The sequence below is a fragment of the Orcinus orca genome, chromosome 11 (genome assembly GCF_937001465.1).
Source record: "Orcinus orca chromosome 11, mOrcOrc1.1, whole genome shotgun sequence".
Classification (NCBI taxonomy): domain Eukaryota; kingdom Metazoa; phylum Chordata; class Mammalia; order Artiodactyla; family Delphinidae; genus Orcinus; species Orcinus orca.
In genome coordinates this window covers 18,933,771-18,957,937 of record NC_064569.1, presented here as the reverse complement: position 1 = coordinate 18,957,937, position 24,167 = coordinate 18,933,771, and the positions used below count along the sequence as shown (strand labels likewise).

The following is a 24,167-nucleotide window of genomic DNA, read 5'->3' as shown; positions in this document are numbered from 1 at the left end:
ATCAACTCATTCTTTTCACAGTTTTGTGAGTGTTTCCTCCCCCTGAATAATAGGCCTCCATGTGATATAACTACCTCTGCTTTATGTGACCCCAGTGGGACAAAGAGTCTACACTCATTTGGATTGGTGTTGTTTATATTGTTCTGCTGTTCTTTTGGTGTTAATTCCTTTTGTAGATTGAGGTAGAGAGGTTGGTTCTGTACATTCAGGTACAGGTAGAAGTACCATCCCCGCCATAGAGGTGGTAGTAGAATTTGATCAGTGTGGCTTCTACTTCCTTAAATTTCATGTTGTGAATCTGTATTGCTCTGAGGACTTCTGCTTTTTTGCATGTGAATCCATTCCAACATCTGATAACTTTGGAGTTCTTGGGGTTTTTTTCACATATATTCAAGTGGAGCTAACAGAAAAGTAACAGTGACAAATGCTTTCTAATTATTAGTTTAAGGGCTGGTCAGGTGGTGCCAAGAAAACACTTAATTCTTCTTGTACACGGAATGACCAACTCTAATTTCTCTAAAAGCATTTTCTAAAAGCTTTTGGAGATTTACACTTAGAGTTTAATAAAAGGAACTGGTATGATTATTAACATCAACTCTTACTGCTCTGTGCTTTCTTTTAGCCTCTTGGTAGAAGAACTGTAAATCATTTTAAAAGATAATAGCAGTCATCCAGATGTAATGAATACCACAGGACAAAATAACAATTATTATTAGGAATTTGAAGCTGTCCAGGGACCAGAGGTTAAACAAAGGTGAATCTGAAACACCATACACTTTATACTGTTTCGTGTTATCACTGTTCTCATCAAATATTATTGTTGACACTTGTATTCCTCCTGTTCTTCTCCTTTTCAAATAGTTCAGAAAATTTACTCTGCAGAATTTCTGTGAGTGGGTTTTCATTTGGTATTGTGAGCTAAAGATCTTCCCATATGACACTCTTCTAAGTAAATGTACAGAAACTATATTTCTACAGTTTATTTTTAGAACGTTTTGAAAATAAAAAGTAGCAGTTAGATAGAGAGTTTATCTAAAATTAAAGTCTCAAAAGCTGAGTTAGAAATGTTCAAGAGAAGGGAGAGGAAATATTAAAAGAGAAGGAAAGAAAAAGGAGAAAAGAATGACAACTAGCTCTCAAAATAAATAAAACTGAGGAAGATTCATGAAATGTATTCACATATTATGGTTGAAGAATGAGGAACAAGTATTTTTCCAGGAGTCAAAGTGAGGTCTTGGTAAAAAATGCTTTGGAATCATATAAGAACTTAACATATATTGGCTACAGTCTTCTCTTTTAGAGGATGGATTCAGTATTGCTGCCTCACAAAATATCCCCAAATTTAGTGACTTCAGACAACAAACACTTATCTCACACAGTTTGTGTGGGTCATGAATTTGAGAGTAGATTACTTGGGTGGATCTGGCTAAGAGTCTCCTTGCAATCAAGTTGTCAACCGAGGTTAGTCATTTGAAAGCTTGTCTGGTACTGGTATATTCACTGGGGTTGCAGTCATTTGAAAACTTGACTGGTGCTAGTATATCCACTTGCAAAGTGGCTTACTCACATGCCTAACTAGAAGTACTGGTTACTGGCAGGAGGCCTCAATTCCTTGCCAGGTGGTTCTCTCCATTGGTTGTTTGAGTGTCCTCACAACATGGCAACTGACTTACCCCTGAGGGTGATTTTGTCCCTCAGGAAACATTTGGCAGTGTCTGGCTATAATTTCGGTTGCTGCAACTTGGACAGGAGTGCTACAAGCATCTACTGGTTGAGGCCAGGGATACTGCTAAACATTCTGCAATGCACAGGACAGTCACTCACAACAAAGGGTTATTCAGCCAAAAATCAATAGTGCCGAAGTGGAGAAACCCTGCCACCCCAGAGCAAGTGATTCAAGAAAGAGGAAAGTAGAAGCTGCAATGTCTTTTATGACCAAGCATCAGGAGTCAAACTGTCATTTCTGCAGTATCCTGTTGGTTATGTAGATCAGTCCTATTCACTGTGGGAGGGGAATACACAGGGGAATACCCGGAGGCAAGAATTACTGGGGGGGGGGGGTGGGCATCGTGGAAGCCGGCTATCACAGAAGAACTTTGTGTGTAGAAAGAATGACATTATTTGGTTTAGAAATTTCAAAGAAATTATTTCGTTAAAAAATGAATGTGAAATATTACTGATATTCCGGAAGCCACAATCTTTCCTCTCCTTGTTTTCAAATATATGTATGGGTGTCTTTGTGGGTATAATTTACAGTTTTGAGGCTTTAAATCAATGAAGTCAGAAAACAAGGAAAATAATCTATCAAGGTATTAACAGGGAAAGAACAGAAGGCATTTTAAACAACAAATTAAATGATGAATATGTTTTGAACACCTTTAAATTAATTAAGGGCCAACAGGATAAATGTAAAAGCGATGTGTAATTACCACATTGAAGCAAATGTTCCCCAACTACACTGCTAACATACACGTTTTTGGTTTTTTTTTTACATCTTTATTGGAGTATAATTGCTTTACAATGGTGTGTTAGTTTCTGCTTTATAACAAAGTGAATCAGTTATACATATACATATGTTCCCATATCTCCTCCCTCTTGCGTCTCCCTCCCTCCCACCCTCCCTATCCCACCCCTCCAGGCGGTCACAAAGCACTGAGCTGATCTCCCTGTGCTATGCGGCTGCTTCCCACTAGCTATCTATTTTACGTTTGGTAGTATATATATGTCCATGCCTCTCTCTCACTTTGTCACAGATTACCCTTCCCCCTCCCCATATCCTCAAGTCCATTCTCTAGTAGGTCTGTGTTTTTATTCCCATCTTACCCCTAGGTTCTTCATGACATTTTTTTTTCTTATATTCCATATATATGCGTTAGCATACGGTATTTGTCTTTCTCTTTCTGACTTACTTCACTCTGTATGACAGACTCTAGGTCCATCCACCTCACTACAGATAACTCAATTTCATTTCTTCTTATGGCTGAGTAATATTCCATTGTATATATGTGCCACATCTTCTTTATCCATTCATCCAATGATGGACACTTAGGCTGCTTCCATGTCCTGGCTATTGTAAATAGAGCTGCAATGAACATTTTGGTACGTGACTCTTTTTGAATTATGGTTTTCTCAGGGTATATGTCCAGTAGTGGGATTGCTGGGTCATATGGTAGTTCTATTTGTAGTTTTTTAAGGAACCTCCATACTGTTCTCCACAGTGGCTGTACCAATTCACATTCCCACCAGCAGTGCAAGAGGGCTCCCTTTTCTCCACACCCTCTCAGCACTCATTGTTTCTAGATTTTTTGATGATGGCCAACATACACTTTTAAAAGAAGCAGGTGTAGTAAAAGTGTAAAATGGCAAAATGAGGAAGGCAAATGAGAAGCTAGACCATATTACCATCAGCTAAATAACTTAAGACTTGAATTTAAATGGCAATCAAGTCTAATGGTAACATTAACACAGCAAAAGCATACCTATCAGAGAATTCCTGGAGTTCTCTCTACCTGGTTAACAAGGCATCTTGCAATCTGGAAGGCCAAAAGTAAGGGTGTGTTCATGAAAAGGACTTCAGGACTACATGCTCTCTAAGATGATAAACTTGATTTTCTGGTGACAGAAAGCTACTAAGTATAGAGTTGGGGTGGCCACCTGAGTAGGATTCCTAATTCTTCAGGAGCTAAGAAAATAATTTTAAGATTGTTACACTTTGTTTTACATTATATTACTTTAATTCACTCTTGCACATAAATGCAAACCTTTTCTCCTCTAAATTCTTCATGAAGGAAAATCAAGGACACACCAGTCTTTTTGGAGATCTCATGGTATTTGTTTTGTTTTTCTCTCTACTGTTTACTGTTTTTTCTACTAAACCGTAGGAAAAAAAGCCTTATTTGGGTGGGAAAGGTGAAAGAGGGCTCTTACAGTGAACAATAGGGACAGAAGAAGAAAAAGATGAATGTGAACACAAGCTAGGGAAGAGAGGTGCGGCCTCAGTGCACATTGTGCAATTCAGCTTGTCATGTAGCTTCCGTACTTAATTTAATAAGATTATTTCATTAGAGAGGATAATAGCAGTATCGTGATTAATTTTGCAGCATGTTTCATGAATGCTTTTACTCCTCCCATGTGTTAGTATTGCTACTTACTTCACATGAGTATTTATGATATGTATGGGGACGGTTTCCAAATTGCGCACAGGAAGTAGCCTGAAATTATATACATAGAGTTTATTAAGTCATTGCATGGCTATTAAAGAATCAAAGCATATTTATAAATAAAACGATGTGTTAAGTGCGTAGACAAACTGTCCTTCAAGCATTCAGCTAAAATAAGACACATTTCCACATACCTCTATATCTAGGGCTTGAATAAAAAGTAAATGCACCTCTTTGTTCCTTTATTACTGGCCACACAAAACTAAAGTCTCAAAGCCACATGCCTAGATGTCAAGTGATTTGCATTTTTCTAATTCCCAACATATAATAGCCATTATTAAATGGTTGAAATTCCATTCAATAAATAACAAATGAATGGATGGATGATTGAATAAATGTATATGTTCTTGTTCTTTGTCATCAGAGTGCTATAAACTTGTTAACTGCCAAATAAATGTTTGATTTTCAATAACTACTTTAGGTAAATATTTAAGGAAGTGGAATTTGGGGACAAGTGTGATATGGCATGAACTGGATCATCAATTAGACAGTGAGAGTGAATAAAGAAGTAAATAAAGATGAAAGTTTTATACTGAAAGATATAATCATTTGCACATCCTTAATGGTACATCTTGTGGTCCAGAATCCTGCATGTGGGTATAGCTCTATGTTGTGAAGGACAAGGGTGCAAATAGGAAGAAAGAAGTAGACTTCTTTACTGGTATCCCTGTTCTCTAGCTCTCTATTAAAATTCTTTAGCAAAAACATGAATGAAGGCTAAGGAGTGGGGAGAGAGAAATAACCCTCCAGGATTCTGGAGAATGATTTTTCTTTGATAAATTATGTTTGATTTCCTAACTAATTTGGTCTCTGCACATTATAAAATTATGGATATGATACAGTTATAATAGAGTAACATGTTTTTCCTAGCATAAACTTATGATTTGAAAACCATGTGAATGAAATATATTTTAACTTTATATAGTTATTTTACAGTGTTTGTTAAGTTTTTGTGGAATCATCCCTGCATTCATGATCACAACTGGTATTTCTTCGGTGCATCCAAGGCAATATATTTGTGTCAAATTCTTTTCTTTATCTCATTTATAATTTATATGTGTGTGGGATTGGGATACAAATTCATTAGAACCGCCACAGTATTTCTAGTACTGTGACCGACCACAAGCTGATGTTAAGTGAAATGTTTGCTTTGAGACAAGTCATAGTAGCTAAATAAGTGGAACATGCCTGAACTATATGATTTTTGGACTGCCCTCGTTTTGCATTCTTGTTAACGATTTTATATTTAACTAAGATTAGATAATTCCTTATTAGGGGAATGTATAATCATGAATTGGTTCCTAAAACTTTTGGACGTATTTGGACATACACAATAGTATTCTCACACATTATTGTATGAATTGTTATATTTTCTGCCATATTGTACATGAACCTTTGGTATTTTTCTCAAAGAATAGTCTAATAAGTCTTTAGCATTACTGAAAGGAATTTTCGATGCCATATGGTGTAGAGAACAGAGGAGCATTTAAAAAATCACCAAAACAAGTTAACAATTTGTGCTTTAACTTTTAAACTAATGTATACAGTACCAAATGTGTGTATTAGTTCATTTTATTGCATGTGTACTGACCTTTATGTGGTTTATTATGTGATAGAATTATATGGCTAGGGCTGAATTCCAGAAATTATATTTCATTAACATCTCTTTAAGTTTAAATTCGTCATGTAAATGAAAAGAGTATTGTAGAGACCAAAAACCTGGGTTTCATTAGACCTTTCTGAGCATTAGTTTCCTTTCTGAGGTTATTCATGACTTCACAGTATTAAAGATTAAATAAATGATTTGAAATATTTATAGTGATTCCATAGCTATGTAGAATATAGACTTCAGCTAGTTAAAACTTGCTTACCCTAGCTTACACATTTACTTAAGCTTAAATGCTTGCCTTATAATTATCATATACAAGTTTAGAGCTACTCAACAGCTACGTAGGATTCTTCTTAACTCTTACTTTCTGTATAAATGAAATAAGTATGAAATGTGCTATTTCCAAAAGTTTTCAACTGACAGCATCATTCAACAAGTGGACAATTAAAAGGGAATCGCTTTCCTCACTGCCTGACAGTGTACTTGATAGAAATACTATCTTTCCCACTGCTTTCCTGACCTTGAAAATTACTTACATTTTTTACATGTAAAGTATCTCTCTATCTATCTATCTATCTATCTATATATATATATATATTTTTTTTTTTTTTTTTTTTTTTTGCGGTACGCGGGCCTCTCACTGTTGTGGCCTCTCCCGTTGCGGAGCACAGGCTCCGGACGCGCAGGCTCAGCGGCCATGGCTCACGGGCCCAGCCGCTCCCCGGCATATGGGATCTTCCCGGACCGGGGCACGAACCCGTGTCCGCTGCATCGGCAGGCGGACTCTCAACCACTGCACCACCAGTGTATGTTTTATTTGTTAAGAATACTGGTTAAAATGTATGTTTTATTTGTTAAGAATACTGGTTAATCATGCTAAGCTTTCACATTTCTCCTAAATAATAAGATATCGCAAATGATATCTTTTGAGTTTATTGTGCATTGAGTTTATTGTGCATACTCATAATTATGAGAATTATGAGTTTATTGTGCATACTCATAATTATGAGAATGCATGTCATAAATAAATAGTCCAGTTCCATTTTACAGCTAGGGTTTTTAAATTTTCATCTAGTCAAATGAAAAATAATTAATAGAAAATGGGAAACTTCTGTAATTTTTGTATTCTTCATGAATAATGGGCATTTGGTATAGTAGCTCAGTAGTAAATTATGAAAAGAAGCAAATTGTTAAATAATATCATATAATGGGTCAAAATTATTTATATAGTTACCAGTATAAGGATCAAGCATGTGGATTCTTTTTAATATACTATTAGCCTGGTCACACAATGAAAGAGAATGAAAGGGCAATTTTGAATGACATTTCTATCAACTTTGGAACTGTCAACCTCTATTATGTCCTTGGGGCTTTGCACTTTTTGGCTTTCAGACTTCTGTGCTGCCTCGAATACAGGAGAATATTAAGATTTCCCGTGGGTCTCTCGCTCTAATCAGTGCTTTCGGTAGTCATTTTTTAGTATGCGCATGTAATAGTAGTTCTTTTTCTTTTTCTTTTTTGTTTTTTTTTTGTGTTACGCGGGCCTCTCACTGTTGTGGCCTCTCCCGTTGCGGAGCACAGGCTCCGGACGCACAGGCTCAGCAGCCATGGCTCATGGGCCCAGCCGCTCCGCGGCATGTGGGATCTTCCCGGACTGGGGCACGAACCCGTGTCCCCTGCATCGGCAGGCGGACTCAACCACATGTAATAGTTCTTAATGCTTAAAGCTAAGCGTATGACATTTCACCCCATCAGCACCCACATCTGCATCATCTTCATGGACACCACCTCTCTTCCAGTACACACACTCACACTCGATTTCCTCTGTACTCATAAATCTCTGTTGCAACTCTGGGAATATGTTCCTTTCTTTCTGCACAGTCAAGTGGAACAGCGACCTGTAATTTCTGCAAGTATCCCCTCAAAACTTTTCTAAGAGTTTTGATGCTGTCAAAAGAAGTTTTCAGGCTATCATGACAAAAGCCTGTAGTTTCATATAGAAAGTACTAAGCAGGCACAATTTTCATAAGGGGAAAAAGTGCCTAGAATATTTACAGTTGCATAGTAAATAGTTGATAAAGCTCTGATATGACAGGATATTTAGGCTGAATAAGGGGGAGAAAATCTGAATTCTAATCCTTATTGGCCCACTGAATCTCAGTAGCATTTTGTTTATTATGCATATACCTTTTCATTTATTATTATTAGCATATGATATGTTCTGATAAAATTTTAAAGATTGAGATAACATTACATATTTTTAATGTTACCTCCTTATATTAAGGAAGATTCTTAAAGGGTTTTGAAGCCTAGTAAATAAAAATTTTTAATAATCTCCCTTTATACTATATAAGGCATTGTCTCTGAAATGCTAGTGTGCGTCAGAATCACCTGGGAATGCTTGTTAAAACACAGGTTGCTGGAACCTACCTCCAAAGTTTCTAAGATTGAGAATTTGCTTTTCTAACAAATTCCCACGTGGTGCTGATGGTACCAGTTCAAGGATCGCATTTTGAGAAGCTCTCATCCATACTGGAGTATAGGAAAAAAAGACAATATTCCTGGGTATCTGCCATCATATATAAGGATTATGGCTGGCTGGCTCAACTAAATGTTGAAAGATCTGGAAGTGATTTTTGCCCTGTAGTTTTTAAAATGCTTAGTTCAAAATTGTATATTGAGCCAGTCATGGAGTTATTTTACTTCCTTCCAAGATTCTGTGAATTCATATAAATTTGATATCATGGTCAGTAATTTATTATGCATCTAACATGATCCCGGATTGCCATTTGAATTACCTCATGGGTTTTCAAATAATTGTTATTTTCTCTGAGACAGAAAATAGAATTGAAAAAAAATGTTCAAGTGTAATTTTCCCTGGCCTGTTCATAGGTTTCCTAAGTGAAGCTAACCATGGAATCAAATGACAATAAATCATTTTAAAAAATATAAATTTGAAATATCATATTATATACCATTTTTTACCACTTTTGTAAAGTGATTTATTTCAACGCTTTGGGGTAAATATATACATCAAATTTTATACACATTAATTAATATGTTTCCATGTCACTACATCATACCATTTGATTCTAAATTGTTCCACTTTCAACAAGTAATCCTGCTATTACTGATAGATATTTTATGTTTTTAACTCCTAAAGATGAACCTAAGTGGATACTAAATTTTTGTTCTCCAATAATACCTATGTAAAATTGGATATAAGGTAAACAATAAAGTACAAATGACACAATATTCCAATTTTACAGCACAAGAAAAGAATAACTCTCTCTGCAGTGAAAGAAAAGTAATATAATGTTAAGATTATCTGATCTTATATATTGTGATAGACATTTTAGTGATAATTGTATCCATAAATGTTACATATGAACTTACATAAGAGCTAGTGTAGAAAGATATAAAATAGAATGTAAACTATGTAAACTCGACCTATTCAAGCCTAGAACAATTGGAAATTGCCATCCATGCTGAGCTGACCACATGCAGCTCTTCATGCTACCATGTAGTGCACTGTAAGGAAAATGTGGAAAACAAATCTGGATTTTTAAAAATGTAATGTTAAGTGTTTAGAACAGTGTTGCATATAAATAAATAGTATATATTAATATAATGCTAATTATGTTTATTTTTAGATGAAACCCTAAAGTGTTTCTGTGAAACCTAGGAGAAAAGTTTATTTTCTAAGAAAGTTAGAAAGTTTTCTTCTTTTTTGTATTTAATTTGGAGAACAGTTCTAATCAGAGGTACACACCACTTAGCTCCTCCATGATGGGATGTTCTGGGTACTCTAAGCACCAGGGTCCAAAGATGCTTGGGACTCAACACCTATTCTTTGGAGATTGAAAAAAAAATAATCTACATCATAGTTTCATGCGAATTATGCATTGTCTCTCAATAAAAATGAACAGTACAAATAATATCTTCTTTAAGAATATTTCTTACAGGTGTCATCAGTTATATGCTTTCTGGATAGTTGAGTGCACATGTACTTTCTCTTATACCAAAGGTTTTTTTATGATATGTAGTTGAAAGTGCCGTTGTTGACAGCTAACCAAACACTGTAATGTTCAGACTGAATGTTAAAATCACTGGTAGAGTATTTGATGGGAAATGACAGGCAGTATACCTGTGTTTTTCTAGGCATTTTTAATCAGACTTTCCTTATCACAGCTCATGTTCTAATGATCATTGCAGGATGAAGTGGCACAGCCACTGAACCTATCAGCTAAACCCAAGACCTCTGATGGCAAATCACCCACATCACCCACCTCTCCCCATATGCCAGCTCTGAGAATAAACAGTGGGGCAGGCCCCCTCAAAGCCTCTGTCCCAGCATCATTAGCTAGTCCTTCAGCCAGAGTTAGCACAATAGGTAAGTTCTGTTTCTTTTGTTCTTGCTGATTTTCTGTTTATGGCAATTGAATGAAAGCATCTTTTAATGGCAAATCACGCTTTAGTTCCATAGGAGAGTTTCAATGTGATGAACCTCATAGGTCTGTTTTAAACATGCAATTGAAATTTATAACTGAAGTCCAAGTTATAATGTCCCCCTGAGAATCTAATTGAACTGGTTACGTTTGTTGATATAACTGATGTTCTTAGGTTTATGAAAAAGAGGCCTGACTAATCACAGAGAGCAATGGTTCCAGATTGTTGTTGTTAGGTGACTTGCCTTTTCAGTCATTTAAATTTATTTCCATTTTGTGTGATGTGTACAAAGTATACATAATGATGAAATACATTCTGCCTGGATCAGCAGTCAGTCAACCATCAGGATGTCAATTTTTTCTCAGTTCCGAATTGCTTGAAACTTAACTTGTACACACCAAAGTATTATAAAAAGTCGGTCTCTTTGCTTCTCCATAATTGTCATTTTAGTAGAGTAAGCAAACACTAGAAAATGCTTCTATAAGCTAACTTTTAAGAAATTCCAATGGTTTTAGTTTAGTAACACGTAAATTAGACTGTAAATGTTGGGTTGGCCAAAAAGTTCGTTTGGGATCTTCATAACATCGTACAGCAAACCCGAACGAACTTTTTGGCCACCCCAATGCTTACTTCAACCCACATTTATTGATGCTTATTATTTCCGTACAGTTTTATGAGGAAGCTAGCACAGACCAGCTAGCACAAACCCCGGCTAGGGTTTAGCTGGGGGGAAGTCATGTATCTTAATAGTACAAAGCAGCTATTGTGAGTGCTATTCCAGAGCACAGAGAACAATGCTAGAGTCAAGAAGAGGAGAGTATTAGATTCTATTTGGGAAGGTTGAAGGATAGGCTGATTCAAATGGAGCCTTGAAGAAGAGATGCATCCCTAGGCATTTTAGGCTGTAAAATAGAACCCAGAGTAAAATATCATCTTTTTGAGAAAGGCACTGATTTGGCTAATGAGTGTAGTGGAAAGTGATCAGAGTTAAAACTGAAAGAGGTAGATGGAATCTGATTTGATGCTATCCTAAGACATTTTTGACTTTTTCTCCAGACACCCATCTGATTGGAACTTTAAGAAGAGTATTGACAGCAGAAAGGGGCTGGAATCAGGGAAGTCATTGTTTTAGCGTAGGACAAGAGTAAGTTACACGAAATAGAAATAAGCAGTGATAAAACAAAGGAGAGACTAGATTGAAGAGGTATCATTAAAGAAGAATTGATGTAACTTATCCACAGTGGAACGTACCGGGTGAGGTTCAAGCTGAAGACAGAAGAGTCTGGGACTTTGAATTTATAAAATAGACAAAATAGTGCCTCCCTGAACTGTGAAAGAGAAGACCAGAGTGGAAGCAGGTTTGGGGGAAGATGTAAACATAAAAATTCAGTATGTGTTGAATTTGAAACTTAAGAAGCCATTTAGATAGAGAAGTTCAGGAGGACATTGTTAATGCAAATCTGATATGTGAAAGAGATGCTAGAACTTTAGACATGGAAATTATTCCGTAATGAGGTTCTGGAAGCCATCAGAGCAAATAAGAATATAAGAAGCATATGGTAAGAAATGAAGCGGGGTAAGGAATCACAGGTATTACCTGCTGTATTAGTTATCTCTTACTGTGTAACTAACTAACTTAAATCTCACCAGCTTAAAACAGCCAACATTTATTATCTCATAGCTTCTAAGGGTCAGGATCTGGAAGCAGCTTAGCTGGGTGGTTCTGGCTTAGGGGCTCTCTTACGGTTCCAGTCAAGATGGAAGCCAGGGCCTAGGACTTTACTGGAGATAGACAATCCTTTTCCAGGATGACTTACTCACATGGCTGTTGGCTGAAGACCTCAGTTCTTTGCTACGTGGGTCTTTCCATAGAGCTGCTCATAGCATGACAGCTTACTTTCTCCAGAGTGAGTGGTCCAGGAGGGAGAGCAGAGAGAAAGCCATGCTGCCTTTTACGATCTGGTCTCCAAAGTCACACACAGTCAGCTCTACTTTATTCTTTTCATTATAAGAGAATCACTAAGTCCAGCCCAACTCAAAGAAAGGGGAATTCGGCTCCAACTCTGAAGGAAGGAATATCGAAGTATCTTTGAACATATTTTTAAAGCACCCCGCTTTTGTTAGGGGGAAAGCTGATGAAGAACAATTGAGGACCTTAGAATAAGAATGAAGATAAGGCAATGGCCTGTTTACCTAGGACACATTAAAGTTTGAAAAAGGAGGGGTTATTCAATGGTGTCATCTTCCGTAGAAAAGTTAAAGAATGTGAAGAAGAAACGCCTTAGGATTTAGCTGGAGGTTGTGGCCACGTAGACTGTAACAGAGAGATTTTGTAGAATGGTTTAGCAGAACATCAGTTAGAAGGATTTGAAGAACACGAGGACAGAAAGTGCAGCTGATATATGGTTCAGTCTTTTTGTAACCTTGGGGTTGAGAAGGGATCGTATTTTGAGAAGGCTGAGTAGAGGCAGGTTTTAGAATAGGAAATCATATGTATATATATATAAACAAAGGTGAGTTGGAGAGATCTATAGATATGAAAGAGTACATGGGTGATGACAGAGCAAAAAGAAATGAGAGAGGATTACCTTTGGAAAGAAGAAATGCCCCCTCTTTTCTCTAAGACTGAAGGAAATGAAAAAAGAGGTAAAGTTACAGAGAAATTGTGGGATGGACAGAAGGAAAGCTGAAGGAGTGTATTTCAGATGCTTCTATCTCTACAACGTTGAATTCCAGATTATTTGCAAAGAGGAAGTCAGTCTGGGCCAGTGGGGCAGCAGTGAGAAAAGAAACAGCGAAAGCTGAGGTTTTGAGAAGTTTGAAAATGGTTTGGGGCATATGCGTTCTTTTTATCGTGTGCACCATTCTGTTATGATCTCTCTGTTAACTCTGCTCAACATCCTAAATGGACACCAAGATAAGATTTGCTTTCATGTCCGAAGCATGTGAAAGATATTTTATTTGGCAAGAATGATTCACTTGCCTAGTAGACACGAAAGCTCATAAATATCACAGTGTTGGTATATGAGCTACTTTTGTAATATCCCCAGAACTGGAATATTTAACTAAGGGAATAACTAATATATTTGCATTTTTTGTCACGTGAGGATTTTTTACTTCAGCATTCCAAGGATTCAATATGACAAAATATTTTAGAAAGACAAGAATGTATTTAATGACATTTATCATCTGACTTTTTCCACTACTAAAACTTCTCTTATTTTTTTTTTCCCTGAAATGTCCCTCCGCCACATACACATCCCTCATATTTTCCAAGGATTTGATGCCACTACAATTTACTTTTCTCTTTTCAGCAAATGCAGATGTTGAAAGCTGAAACTGTAATGAGTAATAATGTAGTTGGATAAAAGCTGTGAGCATTAATGGTGTTGTAAAGGTCACCCCTGAAAGAAGAATTAATGTGTTATGCCATTAATAATCCATGGAAAACCGTGAACCAAAAGATAACTTAAGTTATCGTTAATGACATGCAGCTCTTTGCTATATATCTATTAGCTACAAATGAAGAAAGTGAGTTTTTCAGGTTGGTGAGCAATATTACAGTGTATTCTATAAGAATGCTTTTGTATGGTATGCAATTGATAGGCAGCTCCAAAGAAAGCTCCTTTAAAAGCATGAATAGTTCAGAAGAATGATGGGTAATTTTAGAATCTTTTGACCAGATGTTATCTTTCCCTTATTGGCCTTTTCAACCTATGCTGTGCATATGTATAACACTCTAAACTTTTATCAAAGCATTTTTAGTCTATTTTTTCACTGCAGCTTATTTTAGAATCGTAGACCTTTAACTAGACAGAGCAAATATACCTGTCATCTAGTCAGAAATTGTTATTTTCCAGGTAAGGAACTGAGGCCTGGAGAAGCTAAGTACTTTGTTCTCCAAGAAGAGTTATTTGGAATAGTATAAAAGTTAGATGAGGGATGAGAGGGGCTTCATTCCTAAATTGAAGTGAACCCCATGCACTTCAGTTTCATCTCTTGCAATGGAATAGTCCTCCCGAGGCCGAGGGCCTAGCATCTGCACCTGAGATGTCTCAAGAACTCCTGATGCCATTGCTGTTTAGCTTAATGCTATACTACTGATACTTGGTTTGTGTGCTTTGAATTTAAGTGAACTGGGTATATCTTGTGTCCTATGAATCTTCTTTCTGATTCCCAGCCCAGGACAGATTGAAATTGAGTCAGCAGTTGTGTAACACCCAGGGCTTGTATTTAACAAAATATATATATTTTTTTTTTTTTTTTTTTTTTTTTGCGGTACGCGGGCTCTCACTGTCGTGGCCTCTCCCGTTGCGGAGCACAGGCTCCGGACGCGCAGGCTCAGCGGCCATGGCTCACGGGCCCAGCCGCTCCGCGGCATGTGGGATCTTCCCGGACCGGGGCACGAACCCGCGTCCCCCGCATCGGCAGGCAGACTCTCAACCACTGCGCCACCAGGGAAGCCCTAACAAAATATTTTTTTAAATATGTATTTTCTTATGGAAAGAAAGTCCATGTATAATTGTGGGCTATTTTTCCAATTAAAAATAACCCCAAGGGCAAAAAGAAAAAATAAAAGAGAAGTTAAGTGCTTACCCAGGGATTCTAAGTCCCTGTCCCAGTGTAGACAGTCCTGTGGTCATTACTGCTATTTTAATTTTAAGAAAACAAATGTACATGATCACCTAGTAACTTGCTCAAACTCACAGCCAGTGGAGGTTGAGGACTTAAAGTCATAGTCTCTGAGTTGCTTGCTTGCTTTTTAGTTGTTGCCTATTGGCAGCCTCTCTGCCTTAGATGTTCTTCTCAGTCATCTATTTATCCTTTCCCTCATTCATCCCATAAATGAATATTGAATATCTTCTCTATGCCATATGTTTTGCTAAGTCTGGAGGATAAGCAGATGAAAGTCTAGGACTGAGGCTTTAGATACCTGCAGTCTTTGTTCTGTCATGTCTTTGGAAGATACTGGAACATACTGTTCTTGCCCTTCATTCCTCAGAGCCATTAGTACATGAAAATTAAAACTTCACTGAGCAAATGTAGGAGACACACATTGATTCAGTAAAGTTAAGGGAAATATTTTCAAGTCCAGTAATGTGATATTTTATTTCTATAACTTGCTAATTTAAAATATGATGACGTGAAGGAGGATTTTACCTTAAAATTTCATTAATTTACATTTTTTAAATGAGAAAAAAACTTCTATGAGTTTGGGTTATTGAACAATATTGTAACCATTTCACAGAAAGCCATTGGATTATCAGTAAGTTAGGGGTATTATTTAACAGCTGACAATTAATATTTGCCTAGCGCTTTACAGTTTACAAATTGCTTTCACGTTTATTATCTAATTCTCAAGAATTTTCACAGATGAAGAAATGGCTACATATCAGGGTGCCAAAAATTTGATGATGATTAAGTGACCTCAAAAAATAGAAGAAAAAATTATTATTTGTTGAAAATTACTTGAAACTCATGTGCCCTTACTTTTACTACAGCTGAAAAGTCCTACATAAAATAATTAAATGAAGTAAATAAGAATTTGTATTACCCTGATAGCATCCTTTAAATCCATGAATTTTAAGAAATCTGTGTCATATGGTTCAGGCTTCCATTGATATGATGACGACATAGATAATCAGTGAACTTGGAATTATAAAGTTAGCTACTTTCAACTTAGAAATATGCATTTATTCCTTCAACAGACCTTACCACGGGCCAAAGGAATAAAAGACTGAAAGAAAAAAAATGCCCTCAAATAACTCATAGATTGGCGTGAAAGATAAATTTAGGAAAACAAAAGAGCATGTGACAATAAAAGCATCTCCAGGGTTTTACAGGAGCGTGGAGATGGGAAGTACGAAGGTTGCCAAGGAGCGTGTCTAGGGCATGTCAGGAAGGCCCTTACAGAAGGGGTGACACTTGAGTAAATTCCCAAACACACCAGAAAGCCGCTATTTCAGTATAAGAAAAAAGCTTGGGAGACAGAGGAGGGGTGAAGAGGAGGGCGGGTCCCTGGAACAGGAAATAGTTCTGTGTAGCTTAAGCACAGAGGTCTTGAGAGACCAGCAGGAAATGATGCAGGAAGGATAAGCAGAGTTGATACCATGAGACTTTTAGGCCATTTTAAAGTGTTTGGAATTTATCCCAGAATGATGTTTTGGGGGGAAACATTAAAGAGTTTCTTGTTCCAGGCTATTTGGGAAACTCTACATACTGTTGTTATCTCTAGAAGATTCACAGTGCACATTAACATATTCAAGATTTTGAGAATACATGCAATGAAGAAACCTTTTTAACTTTAATTTAGTGTTTCCCACACTTTTTTGAACATGGAATTATTTTTTCACAGAACTTACAGATCATCAACTTATGAAATGCTCCTTTAAGCACTAGGGTAGTAAGAGATGGGTTTTTAATCAGGTAAGGTGACGTGATTCAAATTCCCTTTTTTGGAATATCTCGGAATGCCTTATCTGGAAGAAGAGTAGGAGATATATTCAAGGGATGTAAGCTTAAAGATAGGAAAGCGAGTTGAGAGGTGAAGGCATTAGCCCAAGTGAGATACGAGGTGGCTTTAGTGAAAGCAAAGGCCAGTGGGGATCGAGAAAAAGCACATTTGAGAGCTGAGGAGGAGGCATAACTCCAGAGCTTGGTTGTCTTTTGTACATAGGGTGAAGGAGGTATCTTAGACGGCTCCCAAGTGACTGGATGGGCAACTGGAAAGGGAATATGGAATGTAGAAGGAACAGACTGAGGCAGTAGGAAGATGATGAATTCTGTGCTAGCCATGCTGCATGGGACATTCCAGTAGAGAAGCTTGGTAGATATGTGTACCTGGAAATCAGAAAGGGTTTGAAGCAGGCGGTAGGTATTCTCCAGTCCTTGGGATCCCCCCTTGAGTGTTAGGAGCATCCTTAAGACCAATTGCCATATGTTGGTTGGGAAGGCCGCCACAACAAATTACTATAAACTGGGTCACTTAAAGCAAATGTATTCTGTTACTATTTGGAAGCTAGAAAGAAATCCAGAGTCAGAGTGTCAGCAGGGTTAGTTCCTTCTGGAGACTCTGAGGGAGAATCTGTTCCGTTCCTCTCTCCCAGCTCCTAGAGGCTACTGGCAATCCTTGGTGTTCCTTGACTTACAACTCCAGTGTCTGCCTCCATGCTCACGTGGCCTTCTCCCCTGTGTCTATGTGTCAAATCTCCTTTCTCTTAGAAGAACACGAATCATTGAATTTAAGGCCCACTGTAAATCCAGCGTGATCTCATTTCAAGATCCTTAATTTAAACATCTGCAACGACTCGATTTCCAAATAAGGACACATTCACAGATACCAGGGCTTAGGGCACACACATATCTTTTTGAGAGACACAATTCAACCCATTACAAGTAGTTTACTGTTTTCCCTTCTACCTTTTAACAGGCTCTTCCCTTGTGGAGCAGCCGTTTACTCACTCTTTCTGTTTAGATTTTATCCCCTCTACGATTGGACTTTCCAGTTTGTCCATCTTTTTCTGCCCCTGAAAATACATAACAGGGACCATTTTAATTTTGAGAATTTTGTTGGTTATGGTTAAGAAGAAACACCAAGGTATAAAAAAAAAATCAAATTGTGGTAAATTTAACACAGTCACAGACTCTCATATATTTCTTACATTAATGATCCCTAACCTGCATTTCCCAAATCTCATTTGAGGCACTAACTGGAAGCCATATTGGCCTTTGCCCTCCCATTTTCCCTCTAAGAAGCTCACCAAACCTCTCCTGAACACTTCCTTCTGATCATAAGATGTACTTGCTGCCTGAATATATAATGAAGGCAGAATAAAATGTAGCAAGTGATCATTTGGTGTCCTTTGAACTCTAATAGGTGACTCCCATTTCACTGAACCTCTGTGCCAACAAGAAATGATATCCCCTCACAGACTTTTTTTTTTTTTTTTTTGCGGTACGCGGGCTCTCACTGTCGTGGCCTCTCCCGTTGCGGAGCACAGGCTCCGGACGCGCAGGCTCAGCGGCCATGGCTCACGGGCCCAGCCGCTCCGCGGCATGTGGGATCTTCCCAGACCAGGGCACGAACCCGTGTCCCCTGCATCGGCAGGCGGACTCTCAACCACGGCGCCACCAGGGAAGCCCCCCTCACAGATTTTATCATAATGGTCAAAGCCGTGCAACAAGACTGCTGAGGATGAGCGTATAGGGAAAATGAAAGAGGAAAAAACAGAAAAGAATTAACATTTTTTACTGCCTCCTCAGGTATACGAAGTGTTATCTACTCCTTCACATGTGTTATTTCATTTAATTCTTCCATCAGCCTTATGTTCATTTTACAGTTGAAAGAAATGGAAACCCAGTGAAATTAAGTGTTATAATTTGGCAAATATCACACTTCCTAAGAAGCAGAAACCTGGATCCATCTAAATCCAATAACCAAATTCTGCCTATTTCACTCTGCCATTTTGTAAACTGACAGTTACTGAATGACTTTCATGGACCATTTATTATGCTAAGAGACTATATTAACTCATTTAATCTTCGCAGTGTCATGTTTATCTAGTGAGGTTATTCCATTTAACCAATAAGACCAGTGAGATTTAGAAAGGTAAAACAATATGTACAATTTATATAGCTAGTAAGTAGCAATGTTAGGATTTTAATTTAGGCTTATCCAACCCCAAAGCACAAATTATTTTCGGGTGATGGAAACCTTGGACCAAATCTAAGGAGCAAATGAAGTGAGATCCCAGGCAAGGATATGAAGATGGAGAAGTCAGAGATGAGGATCCAGTGCTATGATGAGAAGCAAGGAAGGAAGGAGTGTCCGTAACAAAGGGATTGTCAATGCTGTTTCTGCCAGGACTGGAAAGTGTCCCTTGGGTTTGGCATTTGAAAGAGCCAGGGGAGCGGAAACAAGACTGTAGCAGGAATGGGAGGGTGAGGAAGGAATGGGAGAGTATGATATGAATCTTCGAGAAGCTTGGCTTGGAAGGTAAAGAAACAGGATTGGAACGAGAGGGCAACACAAAGTTAAGAGACTTTATTTGCTTGTTTCAGGAGGAGAATCTTAAGTACTTACAAGTTGAGGTGGTAATGATAGTAGAGAAGTTCAAGTGGATGATGTAAATGTGAAAGAGAATAACCAGTAGAGAGGTGTAGAAATCTAGAGCATGAATTTGGGGGATTTGCCTTGAATAAAAGTAGCGGTACCATTTTCATTGAAACAGGAGGTGGCAGTGGGCATACGTGGAGATCGATTTGAAGCTAGCCTGGGGTAGGAGTCAGGGTGGGGAAGGAAGGTGAGAGTTCAGCCTTATTGGTCTTTCCAGAATTGGAGGTGAGGCCATTTACTGAGAGAGGGAATCAGCATAACTGGGAAGTTGGTGACTATGATGAGAACAAAGTGTAAAGAACCAGCAAACAGTCCTGTTATGATTCAACTCTGTAATATGTGAACGGCTTTATGATTTAACACAGCAGATACAATGTTAGAATTTCATATAGCATTTTAACTAAAATTCAAGTCTCTGAAAGCAAGAATGTTTCTTTTAAAGTGAGCACCTATATCCACCTGCACACAAACACACATCTCACATTGGAAATAGCCATTACAGAACATATGTATGTCTGTCAGTTATTCACCCTCGTAGTAATAGATGCATCCTTTCTGCATCTATAGTAATGATTTTTCCTACACAGTGTTATCTTGACAGTGCCTAAAAAGCATAAAGGTTTCAAACTTTTATTCAGTGTCATGTGCCAAATCATTTCAAATATATTTGTGCTCTGGAGAAGCTAAATAGACTACAAAAACACATGGAACCACGTTGTACATAAACAGGGGTTAGAGGACAGGAAAAGCAGGCTGATCCTCTTAAGATCTTTTACTAAAGGAACACATACCAAGACCATCCCTGTCATTTAAGAGCTGCATTTTTTTCCAGAGTGGTAGTGTTCGTGAACAGAATGAGCTGAAGAATAATATATTAAGAAGGTTGTGCAGGAGAACCAAGTCCAGATGTTGAGGATAATATAAGGTTAAAAACGACCGTAATTTTAAGTACATATTAACCCTAAAGGGCTGACCTAGATCTAAATAGTTGTTTATGATTCCTATTGTATTTATAATGAGCCAGGATGTTTTCTGTTGAATACATTCCAATGAATTTAGCTCAGAAAAGCAAAATATATAGTAGCTCTCAAGGCTCCCCTTTCCATCGCCGACCCTGGAACTTCTCTTTCTGCCTTAAGGAGATCAGAGGAGGATGTTCAGTCTGTGCATAGTAAGGGGGGAAGGACACGGATCATTTAGAAGCCTTCCAGCTCTGAAGCACTGCGCTAATCTGACATCAGCTTCTTCAATAGAAATGTTTAAGCAGCAAGAAAGTATTCTAGGTTTTTTGGCAATTGGCAGATCAGATAGAAGAGTCTAGCAATACGACGAGGTCGTGTAATCTGACATGATTAGACAAGGCTCTTTAGTACCAGAACATTCATAATTGAGACAAAGAAAGAGTATTAATAACACTTTCCTAACACGGCAGTTAGCCATTTTATATTTCCTTTCTTTAATCTTAGTGTTTTTCAACAAATCATGGGATTTAATAGCGTGTTTTGGCAGATTAGAGGATTTATGGCCCAGATGTTTTTTGTTCTAAAAATGGATTAGGGTGTAAAGTTTGCTGGAATCCACGGAACATGTTGAGGCAAGCCGGTCATTTTATGTGTGATTAGTGCCTGCCTTCTGTCTCACAGTCCCTCCATCTGTCACAATTCACCAATGGATCTGGTTAGATTTAGCCTCATGTCACAAACAAGTCCCTTTTCTGGGCAATTTCATATTATAGATTCAGTTTATGCCATTTTATGCCCTAGTTAAAAGATAGGGAGAGTGAAAGATGATATATTAGCTTTCCTTTCAATATTTGCAGAACAATCCCTTCCCATCGCTCTTCTACCCTAAAATCATGCAGATTACCAGCATAATGTGCATCAGATAAATAAATGACCAGAGTTAAAATTAGCCTTTCTCCTTACACCTGTTATTCTTTAAAAGAAATATTTTAGCTTTCTTTTTCTCTTTTTTTTTCCCCTAACTCTGGATTGTGGAGTTGCGCCACAAGTTGGTCACTTGACCATCCCATTAAGAGTGTGAATTAAGTGTGATCATAGTTACCCAGTATCCACAATTTATTATTCAGCAATTACAGGTGCTTGGTTACATTCTGTGCTTGAAACTTAGCCTCTTAACTATTGCAAGTTTGTATCTGTAACAAGACATTGCCAACTGTGGTTTATTTCACCATGGTTGGATGCAGGGGGAAATGCTCTTCTTTCAGTCAGTTAACAATGATTTGTTCCTTCTGTGTATAACAAACCTAATAGTGCCATACTCAAACTCTAAATTGGCCTTTCTAATACTATGAGAGTGTCAGTAATTAATAGTAATAATTATCAATACCTTTATCCTATGGTAACATTCAAATCATCCTTATAGGAGAAAAAGCAAAGACAGGTTGTATTTTTGCACTACAAAATATTCAGATAACTAAAAAAGTTTATCTAAAAATTATATTTGAAACTTCTTTTCAAACATGTGGAAACAGCTGTATTTCACTTAAATATTACATTTTGATAACAAATGTTTGGCACCATGTTGATGTAACTGTGTGAATCAGTCATCATCAATTATTTATTCATTCATTCATTTTTAGACTGATTCCATTGAGAAATTAGTACATGCCGGACACTAGCCATTCCCAAAAAAGAAGTGATTTTTATGGTGAAAGGTTAACCTATCCATGCACTTGTACAAAACATATCCTTCGTTCTGTTACATCTTCAGGTTATTTAAATGACCATGATGCTGTCACCAAGGCAATCCAAGAAGCTCGGCAGATGAAGGAGCAGCTTCGGCGGGAACAACAGGTGCTTGATGGGAAGGTGGCTGTTGTGAATAGTCTAGGTCTCAATAACTGCCGAGCAGAAAAGGTTAGTTCCTAAAATAACTGACTTTCCAAAAATACTTAAATTGCCTGACTGTTTTTCTTCTTTATCTTTTTCTCTTCTCACCATCCTTGGAATGACGGTTCTCCCACCCTTTATCCCTCCATCAGTGCAGAACTCTTCATGCCCATCCTAATCAAAACCATCTGGAAATGAAAAGCGTTATAATGCTCTGCTATCCATCTGAACCTTATTGACAATTAATATCCCCTTTTCTGCCATCACTTTGTATTAAAATGAAGTGGCATTTGAAATACCTGAGTCTCAGTGAAAGTTTTGCTTTACAGAGATGCTCACCTTGTATTTGGGGATGAGCTGGATCTGAAAATGCCGAATCTTCTTTAATCAGCATAAGCTTGGATGATACCCATGCTTGTAGTCTCAGCATCTAAGATCCTGAGCTTGTCATAATGTTTCCAGTGCAAAGCACTGTCGAGTTTTAGGTGACTGCACAATTGGAAGTTTTGACTTGATCATAAAACAAAGTTTGCTGTTTAAAATGTGGACATTATTATTCTACCTGTTATTATGCTTAAGTCCAGTGAAACTTCTGGATTTATCTGAGCTATAATAATTTCAAACTATTTTGTCTAAGCTACATTGTATTTTATTCAGAAAAATATTATGTTATTATAGAATGCTTGGAGTGATATACTTCTTTTGGTCATATTTGGTATTTTTAATTGAAATTTTAAAGTTACTGAATCCCCTTTTCTCAAAATCCTGTAGCTAAATAGATATAGTAGATAAGAGAAAAAATGATCAGCTACTTAGTAATAACTTGAAAGTTAATCATCATGGGAAGGTTATGAGTCAAACAGTGTCATCCAGAATGAACAGATTGCTAATTTGGATAGCTTTCTGGTTTCCCAGGTTTTATATGGAATTTTACATATAATCTCTAAGAAGCTAGCAGTTTGCATAGTGAAGGTGTGACCTTACCACAACTGTACTTTTCCTCTGGTCCAAACACGGGTCCAAAGGATGGAGAAATGATTTCAGTTCTGTTCTGTTCCTGGAGGGGAGAGCAAAGCATGGTCAAGTGTACATCCCTCGCAGTCTCACAACATAAGAAGAGCAACATGGTTGCAGCTCGAAGGGCACGAACATTTTCTAGCTAAGCACCAGAAGGGAAGGGGAACAGCAAAGTGACAGCTCTAAGAAGGAATGATAGCAAGCATAGAGGAATTTATATTCAAATATTTAAACATTCTTGAAAGGATGCTTGAACAGAAATTCCCTTTCTCTGCTCCCCATGTAGAAATGAGTTTAGCACTCAGCCAGATGCTAATGCAAAGTGACTCAAGCTATTCCTCGCAAGCATAGCTAAATTGCCATTATTTGTTAAGTGCATTGAATTCAGCTGTGGATACAGCAGTTGGTTGCATTCAGCGAGCATCTGTACCCTTTTTTTTTTTTTTAATCCTCCAAAGCAGAGACAACTCTACCTATCTCCCCCGCTCTCCTCCCCTGTGCTGGCTGGGAACTGTCAAGTGACAACCGACCAAATCCTTTTGGACAGGAGGCCTTCATCCTGAGTTCTATATACTTACAAAACAGGCCTTGTGGTTGGATCAGGGAGCCCATTAAAAGCGCTTTGATGGTATGGAAATTCATCTTCATGAAGCTCCTAGGCCCCTAAGCAGCATGCTGTTTAGCTGTGGTTACAGATCAGTCATTCACATCGGAGGGCAATAATTGTGCTGACGGCTTGTAAGGCAACGGGAGTACATAAAATAATCCTGGGCCCTCCACCATGGCACTGCCAGTTAATCTTCCCTAATACAGATCAGCTGTTGTTCTAACACATGACTTCATGCAGGCTCCAGTGACTCTGCTCAGCCTTTGATTAAGTAACAGGAGTGGAACCATCTGCATTC

General features: G+C 37.7%; 1 protein-coding gene across 12 annotated transcripts in view; it reads left to right on the top strand.

Moving 5' to 3' along the window:
- The window catches only part of SOX5 (SRY-box transcription factor 5), a 992,020-nt gene that overhangs the window by 937,825 nt on the left and 30,028 nt on the right, over positions 1–24,167 (top strand). For 11 of the 12 annotated variants that reach the window (XM_033430324.2, XM_033430322.2, XM_033430323.2 and 8 more), the window contains 2 exons: positions 10,045–10,222; positions 22,127–22,272. In XM_033430324.2, coding sequence (XP_033286215.1) covers positions 10,045–10,222; positions 22,127–22,272 — 324 coding nt within the window. The remainder of the gene's footprint in view (positions 1–10,044; positions 10,223–22,126; positions 22,273–24,167) is intronic. The other variant, XM_033430325.2, reaches the window with a different exon arrangement.